The sequence below is a fragment of the Epinephelus fuscoguttatus genome, linkage group LG4 (genome assembly GCF_011397635.1).
Source record: "Epinephelus fuscoguttatus linkage group LG4, E.fuscoguttatus.final_Chr_v1".
NCBI classification, from domain to species: Eukaryota; Metazoa; Chordata; class Actinopteri; order Perciformes; family Serranidae; genus Epinephelus; species Epinephelus fuscoguttatus.
Window position 1 is genome coordinate 8,990,915 of NC_064755.1, and position 11,005 is coordinate 9,001,919.

The 11,005-nt window shown below is 39.1% G+C and overlaps 1 protein-coding gene and 1 pseudogene across 1 annotated transcript in view; both read right to left on the reverse strand.

Moving 5' to 3' along the window:
* hsf4 (heat shock transcription factor 4) overlaps positions 1-9,253 on the reverse strand; it is a 31,592-nt gene extending 22,339 nt beyond the window's left edge. The window contains exons 1-4 of the mRNA XM_049575081.1: positions 9,106-9,253; positions 5,174-5,282; positions 4,906-5,033; positions 3,698-3,822 (exon numbers count right to left, since the gene is read on the reverse strand). Coding sequence (XP_049431038.1) covers positions 3,698-3,822; positions 4,906-5,033; positions 5,174-5,282; positions 9,106-9,231 — 488 coding nt within the window. The 5' untranslated portion in view covers positions 9,232-9,253. The remainder of the gene's footprint in view (positions 1-3,697; positions 3,823-4,905; positions 5,034-5,173; positions 5,283-9,105) is intronic.
* The window catches only part of LOC125887275 (uncharacterized), a 753,166-nt pseudogene that overhangs the window by 388,039 nt on the left and 354,122 nt on the right, over positions 1-11,005 (reverse strand).

Genomic DNA, 11,005 nt, shown 5'->3' on the forward strand with positions numbered 1-11,005 from the left:
TTTAGCCTTTCATTTATACTCTCAGAGAGACATCAAGGGAGGGAGAGTGGCACTGAGAGGGACCAGATTGCAGTTGACAAATGTTCGCTGCTAGCCAGTCATTATGCTTTTACAAACTTAAAATTGTATTTATTGTTCAAATTTAGTGATAAAAGTTTCATATTCTGAAAGTCAAGACTGTGTTTAGTGACATCAGACAAAACCCCAAAATGACAAAAAATCAAGATGTTGACATAAATCCATTTGATAAATAAATGAGCCATTGTGACATCCAACTTATTTTGACCAAGCACACCACATACATCAACCTCATCCACTTATCCTCTGTAACACAAGACAACAGTTTCACTATGGATGGGTTCATCACAAGAGTGTGTGTGGTTTTACTCTTCCTGCCCAGGCTTAGTTGTTACAGTCAGTCAGCACCAGCAGTGCTTTACTGTATCTGTTGGACACCACAATATAGAGGGAAGAAAAGACAGTGTGTGCATATACTGTCCCTATTTGAGTTCTTTTTCTACCTCAAGACAGTGCACCCTAAGGTGGTGCACATGTGATCTTGTTGAAAGATTAAAACAAGGACCTAACAGTTATTTTGCTTTTTCCGCTGTGTGATGGCCCCACGGTAAAATGACTCAGCTGCTAATTGCACCACCTGGCTAAACTCGGCTACTCGACAGTAACGTCACAAGCATATTATGCCTGTAGCGCAGTCCCGGGCTGGAATATTGGGAGGGACAGGTTTGTGATTTTAGGATTGTCTGACAGACTCTCTAGGATTTGCATGTGTAGTTCAACCTTCTTAATGTAATGCAAAGTGGCTGGGCTCTCAGCATCTGCAGCAGCTCAGTACATTCTTTTTTAAAATATCATATCTGAGCGCATTGTCCACGCCTACATGCATGGCCATACATGTGCTCACATCTGGTCATTCTTTCTAAGAATGTCGTTATTGGTGTGTATGTGTGTGTGTGTGTTAGTCAGGTGAGCAGGTGAACATTCTCTCCTCGCATTAGCAAACAATACTGAGCACAAAGCAGCTCCACCACACAATAGACACACAGCAGCTATTTTCAGCAACAATAGCCTCTAAAGAAAAAGTCAGTTCAACCACTGGGTGATTTGTTCCAAGTAAGCAAGAGGAATAATACATTTTGCCCCTAAAATCTCTTTTTAAAGCTTGATATGAACTATAAAGCATCATAACCCTATTTTATTTACAAAAGATAAACTAAATCTCAGCCATTAAGGCTATGCAGTTATCATAGGGATTTAACCTTACACACTTGTAGTCATAGTCAGGCTACAGAGTTATCACTCAGTGGACAATTTGAATCGTCACATCTTATCAGTTTTTGAGATTTAATTGGGAAAAATATTTTGTGCCCTCTATGCCATACTACCATCAAGTGTCACATTGTCCTGACCTGAGAATTTTCATTTACTCATTTTAAACTATAAGGTGGGGCCCACAGGCAAAAATCTGTTGTAGGGCCCCTTTTGACACCCACCCCCTCACTTGTGCACTCTATGCATTGGTTATGTACTCTGTCACTTTCAAGTTCCCACTGAGTGGAAAACAACCTTGTGTTAAAACTACACAAGGGGCTCTACTGGTGAGGGCGCCTTGTTTCAGGCCCTGGTGAGACAATGAAATAACACAGCCTTAAAGGGACAGTTCACCCCCAAATCATGAATACATATTTCTCTTCTTACTAACCTGTAGTGCTATTTATCGGTCTAGATTTTTTAGGTGTGAGTTGCAGAGTATTGGAGGTATTGGTCGTAAAGATGTCTGCCTTCTCCCAAATATGATGGAACTAGATGGCTCTTGGCTTGTGGTGCTTAAGCACTAAACGCTCATCGGCATTGTATCTTTTCAGAAAACAGTTACTCTAAATAATCCATACACTTTGCTGTGAGTAGTTTCATCTGGGAACTATTTTCTTTCTACCAAACTACACCCATCAACCGTATTAAGCAGAAGGAAATGTGCATCTGCTCAAGGATGAGAGGCTCATGCTCAGGACAGCCTGTAATGTGAATATTAATGGCCTCTTCCTCTGCTGAGCTGTGACTTTAGCTAGCTCAGTGGTGTGAGGTGAGGTAGCAGTAGGTTCATGCTATCTTCTGTACTGTGATACGCTGGTTGGATGAAGTTTGGTAAAGAGAAAATAGTTCCTACATTGAAGTGCTCACAACAATTACTGTGGATTAGCTTGAGTAACTAGGTGATGATTTCTGGAAAGAGACACTGCTGCTGAGTTTTTCAAATGTATTGTATTGGCGCTTTGAGTGACCACAAGTCGAGTGCCATCTAATTCCATTACATTCAAAAGAAGGCAGACATCTCTACAGCTGATATCTCCAATAATCGGCAACTCAAACCTGAACAATCTAGACTGCCAAATAGATAGCACTACAAGTAAAATATGCATTTACAGGGGCGGACTGGCCATCCGGAGGTTCTGGAGAATCACAGAACGGCCGGTACTAAAGGATGGCCGGCGGCCGCCACGCAGTCATCACCGTTTTTTTTTTTTTTTTCCCCTTTTTCTCTCTGATAATCTACTGTTCCACATCCAGTCTGCTAGGTGGCAGCCTTTAAATTGGATGCCAGCCGGCCCATAGATATCTATGAGCCGGCCGGCCGCCAATCAAATTGAAGAAGAAGAAAGCGCATACGTCACGCAAATCGAGCAGCCGTGTGCAGCAGGTGCAGATGGGAGAGACAGCGTGAAAGAGAACAATATGGATACTGGTATTAATCCAAAAAAACGGAAAGAAAAGGGTGGGGCTGAGAAGGTGAGGGAAAAAAACAAAGGCAATTAGAGAGTGAAGCCTCGATGAGTTATGATAAATCACAGTGTAAAGAGGCTGTAATTATACAGTTTAACTTGAATACTCACTGAGAAATAAACGACACAGTCCAGATGTCTCTCTGCTGAACAATACAATGCAGGTGACTGCCTGAAACACACAACAAGACATGGCATGAGTCTCATACCATGTCTTGTTGTTTTTCAGGCAGTCACCTGCATTGTATACAGTCTATCTGCATTGTTGACTGTGTCGTTTATTTCTCAGTGAGTGTGCTACACTATGCTCTTAACACAACATCTAGTCAACATCGGTGCTATTGCTATAATTTGGAAGGTATAGTATCATGTGTTAAGATTTAAGTATTTTGACACCCGTGTCTGGGGCTGATGAGTTTCCGCGCACGGTTGTTGTGGGCTGGGTCGAGTTTTTTAGTCCTAGTCCGCCCCTGTGCATTTATGATTTGTGATTAACTTTTTTGCACACACTGCAGACTATACATGGCAGATACAGTTAATTAAGGAGACACCCAGACACCAACAAATAATCCTGAATACTACCTGGTTATTAAATGGGAAGAATTCAAGTCAACATAATAAGAGCAAAACATTAACAAAAATAATCCAGGTCTGAAAACTAGACTTTAGGTCCCCCTACAAAACAGGGCCTCAAGAAAATGTAATAATGCAGTATCTATTTTAGTCCTTTTTTAAATATTAGCTTTGCTAATTTCTAAACCAACTCAACAGACACAAACTGAATGTGGGGCTTGTGGAGTCCCTAAGGATCTGGGGCTCTGGGGCAGTTGTCCGCTTTGCCTGGAATGCTGAGGACTTGTGAGTTCATGGCACACATGCTGTACTTTGTCTGTACTCACTGTTTCATGTCCTGCATCTGACATTCCATGTTGTCCTGTTGTGTTCTGAGAAGCTGGACTTCATACAGCAGTTTACTGAGGTCCTCCTGACGAACTTTGGTCTCCTCACTCTTCACTATAGATACCTGAATGCACAATAGAGCCTAATTCAATAACTTACTCAAATACAGCACATAAAACCACACATTCATTCTGCTGTTTGTGTGTGAGCAGAGAAACTCAGTGGAGTTTTTGGATGGGAATGTCAGTCTGTCCACTTTGGTTTCAGAAACTATAGGATGGATCGCCAACATTTTGTTAAGATAATTATGGTCCCCAGAGGATGAGCCTTACTGACTTAGGTGATCGTCTGACATTTCCTTTAGCGCTACCATGAGGTTGACATTTGTGGTTTTGAGTGCAATATCTCAACAACCAATTTGGTACATTCTTGTCTTCATTTGGCTGAATTGTAATTACTTTGGTGATCCCTTCATTATTTTTGTTTAGCGCCATCACTGGATCCAAATTTTTGAAAACCAAAAGCCTTAAAAACTAATGTTTCCCATTAGCATCAGGTGAAATTTGTGTTTTGTGCTAATTAGCTAACGTCAATAAACAAAACTAAGATTGTGAACATCTTAAACATTATACCTGCTAAACATCAGCATATTAGCATTGTTATTGTGAGCCTGTTAGCATGCTGATGTTAGCATTTAGCTTAAAGGCAGCAGCTTTTCGACAAGACACCATTACTGTGGTGGCATCTGGCTTAAACCAGCATATAACAATGTTATGTATGTTAAGGATTTTACTTTTTAAGTGCCTTTGCCAAGATGCCAATGTTTCTGTCTTTTAAGGTGATTTAATTATCCTATCTACAATGCAATACATCATGGAGTTTGATTATTCAGGCCATAAGCTAGCAAGTAATTCCAGCTGTGTTTAATTAGCTACTCCACACAGCTCTTTCACATATCTCCACACACTGTGAGGTTGGACAGATGTTGTCGTGTGTAGAGACGATTAACTTCCACATTCACACCACCTTCACATATTTAACTGTAAACATCCCAAACATCAGTGCTTCTAATGTCAGTGCAAATGTGTTCAGTTGCACAATTCCAACTTAAACATTTCTCCGAGCCAACACAGTCTGTGGACATTTGTTTAACTGACTTCCTTGTCTTTGAGACATTTTTTATGTGTGAATTTTTGTGTGCCCATACCTTCCTCTTGATGTGCTCAAGCATGTGTTCATGTCCCTGAAGGAAGTATAAATGTTGGAACTCTGTGTCGTCTCTCTCGGGCTTCACCAGACCGCTCTGCTCAATGTTCACCACTTTACGGAAACCATCTACACACATACATACAAGAGCAAACACACACTAAGTATAAAAAGATAGTGTAATGGAGAGAAGAGAAGAGAAGAGAAGAGAAGAGAAGAGAAGAGAAGAGAAGAGAAGAGAAGAGAAGAGAAGAGAAGAGAGTACTCACACATGTTGAGCTGTCGAACAAAGCTCGCCATATTATTGTGTTTGAAGTACTTTGGCAGAACTTCCTTGGCAAAGCGTCCCTGGTCAAACACATGGAAACTTGTCCCAGTCTACAAAGAGAAAAGTCAGGAAAATAGTTAGTTTAGAGCATGTTTGATCAGATCCTATTGAATAAAGGGAATATTTAAGACAAAGCCCCGCAGCCTGTAAATGATGCATGCTATTAAAATATTTTACTGTTATGTCCATTCTAATGATAGGTTTTACTTTACACTCAACATAAAAGCTTGACTTGTCTGGTTACTCATTACTATTGCTCAGTGTGCCTCAAAACAAACTTTTAGACACTAAAACCTCTCATTCAATGATGTATTGTGTAATCATAAGTACTGAACCAGAAAATCAGCCAAACATTAAAGGAATCTGCGTTCATTACCTGTTTTAATTACAGCACAGGGGGGGAAAGTGTGTTGTTTTGAAGTTAAAATCTGTAACTAGTCAGAAGTGGCTGAAATAAGCCTCCCTACAGCAACAGAGGTAGAGGAGCCATTTATGAAACCTGCTGTTTTTTGGAACTGCTTTCAAAAGGCATGGAAGAAGTGCAAGTTCTGCAGAGTGTGGCACCACTGGGACTTTGTTTTATTGATAAAAACATGATGTACTATAGTGCATACAGCACAACACTTAAAGTGAAGACTTTCGCAGTGATAAGGAATTTGAAATGAAACTCACAAAAAAAGTCTGACCCCGCTAAAAAGGAGCATAATTACATGCTAATTCTTTCTGCTTGACTCTTATACTGTTTTTGGGTTATGAGTTATATGTTATATTTGGGATGTATTTATTATTAATAACTATACTAATACTAATAATAATGGTGATTAAAAATGTGTCTTATTTATAGGTGCCTTTCGAAACACTCAGGAACACCCTATCCAGACATCATAAAATCAACGAGCAGTAATAAACAATAATAAGTCAATAAAATAACTAGGTATAAAATTATAATCATAAAAACTAGGTATAAAATCCTCATCAAATAGGCACCACCCACTAACATAGGTTTGTTTCTTAGATGGAATTTAAAGTAGGAGAGAGAGTCAACATTGCAAATGTCTTGGGAGAGAAAGTTTACATGGAATACAGGGTAACCTAGTTGATATATATCCCTGCTTATGTGATTATAATATGGCAGTTAATAATACATCCCAAATATTATAACTCTACTTTATAAGAGGCTGGAAGGTTTGACTTTAGAGCACTTTTTCCTTTTTTTTCAGATTGCAGATTATTCTGTATGACAGTGACACAGGGCCATAATCATCTATTTAACATCTATAACAGTCTACATTTATATAGCTGATGTATTACAATCCAGTTTTCCACTTTTTATACATTTGAAAGTAATGAAATAGAGTCAGTACAGTGTTTAAGATTGATTGTACCTACCCACAGCAGTTAAGCAACAGCTTGAAGTACGCCAATGCCACTTGCACAAAGCACATGCAGAACTGCAGTGCACCATAACACCATAACACTAGAACCACTAATTATGATAATGACAATTTGTTGAGTTTATTTATGAGTCTGATTACATTTGCTAATAATTAGTTTGGATGATGGTGCTTGGTTTCCTGTCATATTATGGCTTTTTTTTTCTTTCTATTTTTTTTTATCAACATATCGAATTGGACATGAAGTGGAGCATATTTGAATAACATATATAACATGTGTTGCCTAGCAGTGACATACAAACCTCACTGTCTATTTGTGGGTACAAAAAGAAAATGTTTCTATTTTTGTGTCAGAAGCATGCAACTTGAGTTTGTCAGTGATAATGTTCAGCACCTGTCACTGGATGATACTCTGTGTTAAATAATGCTACCTTAATGATGAAAGGAGCTTTGTGAGGAGGTAATATGTTTTCCACAGAGCGCAGAATCTATTCATCAGCAGCCAAATTCAGCTCAGTCAGCCAATCAAACACACTCTCTCTCACTGTGAGTGATGAATCATGCTCTATTGCCCAGCGTTACAGTCTTACTTAGCAACTGCAGTAGCACTGTTTTCCTCTGAAAAGCAGTATTGTGTGAGCTATTGCAAATATATTACATCAGTAAAAACCCATTTGCACAGCAGGTGTGAAATTTATAAGGTTTAGACAATTCGAGTAGGACGCTGCTGTTACCTTGTGTGTCATAATGCTCACTTGCTTACTAATAGTCTGACAATGCAACAGCTGATGCTGCACACCCTGACTACAGATGTCATGGGACTGCAAAGCATCTGCCTGTGTGTTTGTCTCCCTATAAAGAACAGAGAAGCTGCCCTCCTCCTGTTTGCTGAATCACTGAAGCCTCATCTTTGTGGCACACATCAATCCTGCACAACTCATTCCCTCGGACAAACGGAGATAAACACAGAGAGAGCCACATATGGTGTCTGTTGTCACCTAGACAATGCTAGCAAACTGCACTTAGAAAATTATATTTATATATATTTTTAAAAGAATTAAACAATGATTAAGTACTTGTTTTAGCTCACAGAATTACAGATGTAGCTGCCCTTCCTAGGTCAAAGGTCAAAAGTGACATAAGTGTGGTAATCACAATGCACTACTTGAACAAGTGACCCCTCACTTAAATGCAGGCTCGCAACCTGACATACAAAAAGTGCGTTTTATGTATGCATTTTCATGACTTATTACTGTAGAATACTGTCAATGTCACTACAAGATGGTTAATCATCCAATAATATAAGCATTTATAAAACCTCTGAACTCTTCATGAATACACCATGTTGTAAACTGTGACTCTATGTTACACTAATCATTATTATCAATAATAATAATACTGATAATAATAATAATTAATTTACTGTTGTCTTTTTCCCTGGTCCAGTAATTATCTAAAGACCCCCAAGATTTATCCAGTAATCCTTTGAGCGGGCTGAGAATGACCGGACTAAGCTAGTCTAACAATGTAATCCATAATGATATATCATTCACATGAGTCCTTTTTCTGCAGAAGGAGTACATGACTGTATGTACATTTACTAAGGGCTCTAAATGCATTGGTACTTTTATTTAAGTAAAGGATTTGAGCACTTCTTACACCCCTGTTGTGGCCATCCTCCTCCTACTATGACGACAAGTTACCAGACAACCTGCCCAAAAACCACAGGCCAACATCAGCTTTATGAACTGGTTTTTCTGTCACTGATTTATATCATATTGTTTACATTGCTATATTCGTGTTAAGTTATTATAAACGACAACTAGATGTGCTGGCAGACTCGATTTATCTCTGTAACAAGCTAAATGAGCCAGTTGTTAGCAAGCGTAAACAGGCCTATAGAAGTAGCAGTTCTGTTAGTGAGGCTAAACAAGCGTCCATGAGCTAGGCTAAACAGCTGTGGATGCAGCTAGTTAGCATGCTAAACAAGCTTAGTGCAGGAACAAGCCTTTATAGAAATGCTCCCGTTTCGAGATTGTTTAATTGCTAGCTCAATATGTATTTCTTTATTTTATATTTGTACAAGTTTGTTATCCCCTTATAGTTTATTTGATATATATGTAGGCCTATGTATTTTCTAATCAGCCTTGTGAATAATGTGTATCATTTTCATCAAAGTTTCACCCTCATGTCAAATGAATATGGCCCTCCAGTGCCTAGCCACAACTTATTTTTGACTTGTGTGATACAGTTGATCATTTTATCAAAACAGGCTTTTCCTTATCACAGGGCAGCACGATGAACACTAGCACTATAGTGTGTTCACTGAGAAAGATGATAATGGTTTAGAGGACAATGTTTTTCAGTTATACTCCTTTTTTGTTGTTGTTGTTGTTGTTGTTATTTTGCTGTTAACTGAAATTACATTCATTACAGTTACCACAGAATCATGTACAGTATGTACTGAGGATTGACTTACAGCACTCCAGCAGATGAGGTGGTTGGTATCTGGATCCTCCACCAGGGTCCACAGCTTGGTGAGAAAGGCTGGAACATTGCTGGCATAGCTGCCATCTACCCCCATGGCACCCGGAGACTCCTGCATGCTGTCCACTGCTAAGACGGCTCACAACAGGAAACCAAAGGTGTGTATGTGCGAGTAGAAAGTGTATGTGTGTGGGGATGTGTGTGTGTGTGTGTGTGTGTGTGTGTGTGTGTGTGTGGGTATGTATGTGCAGACTCCCAGACTAGTCCATGTTTGAGAAACTCCACTTTAGATGATCCGTTACTGATAATCCCAAGTTTGTCTCAGTCTATTTGATTCCATTTCAGTCGGCCAAACTGTCTCTGTACGTCCTTGCTGAAACAATCTCACCTTGTCTCTGAGTTTCACTTTCTCTTCTCTTGACTTGTTTAATAAATCCTGCTTTACTCTTTGTTGCTCTTGGAGTTTCTTTTTCTCTTTAGCTCTCCTCACTCTGTCCTCCCTGCTACACCAGTCAGCCGACTGAATGTCATCACAGATGGTTCATGTCAGCACACACACACACACACACACACACACACATACACACACACTGCTACCCCCGGCCTCCCGCTGACAATCAAGAGACCGCCCAGTGAAACAATACAGCATGCACACAAAAGCATCAATAATACACCACTGTCCAACCATCAAAAGGCTACTGGTTAAACTGAATAGTGCAGTGTTCAGGGTACCTGTATGCCAGGTAGAAAGGGCCCCCTTATTAGTTCTGAGAATTATCATAAATGTCTTGACGCTGTTATGAAGTGAACACACTGCACTGTTTGTGCAGTAAAACTGCAAGTCAAGCATTTTTCTACCCCCAACTAACTGATTCAATCAGAAATAGGGATGTTATAGTGCACATTATGATATCTTAATGTGGGGCAGTGTAGAGTCCCAGTAGAGAAGGGACGTATTAGGAAATGTAAATTAATGATTATCCAACACTTTAGTCAGCGGTGGAAGAAGTATTCGAATCATTTTCAAGTAAATGTATTAATACCACAGTAGGGAAATACTCAAATTACAAGTAAAAATCCTGCATTCAAGATCTTACTTCAGTAACAGTGCAGAAGAATCATCAATATCATTTATCTTAATCAAAATAAATATTAAAAGTACAGGCTTTTGTCCATGACATAATATTTAGCACGGTCTTATAGAAATATGTGAAATGGACACTAAGTCTTAACAACAAATGGTGGTGGGCACAAAATTTCAACACAGAACAAAGTATGTTAGGATTTTTTTCGTGGTGGGCACGAATTAATGGTGGATGGGTCAAATAAACATAGACTCAACTAGGCGGCTGCTGTTTGTGTGAAACTTGATTTTACATAACTATGCAAAGTACTTAAATCACATATATGTATTTTTTTTTTTTCTAAAACCACAGTTTTTGTTTTTTTTCTAAACTTAACTATTGTTTTGTTGGGTCAAACAGACATGGACTTTTATCTAGGAGGCCGCTGTCTGTGTCCCCACTGACCAAGTCAACGTAGCTACACGACTTTACAGACTTTACCGAACTATGCCCAATACTTTCGTAATGTACATAGTTTCTTTTAACCAAAACCACAAATTTTACCTAAAGTTGACTATTTTTTTGGGATGGGTCAAACAAACATGGACTTTCAACAATGAGGATGCTGTTCATGTCCTGTGTGAAACCACAGGTAAACAAAGTAATGTGACTCTACAGACTTTATATAACTATGCAAAGTACTTTTGTCGTGTATATAGCTGTTTATTTTTTTAACCAAAACCACAATCTTTTCCTAAACTTAACTGTTTTATTCAGATGGGTCAAACAAACATGGTCTTTCAACCAGGAGGCCGCTGTCTGCCACCC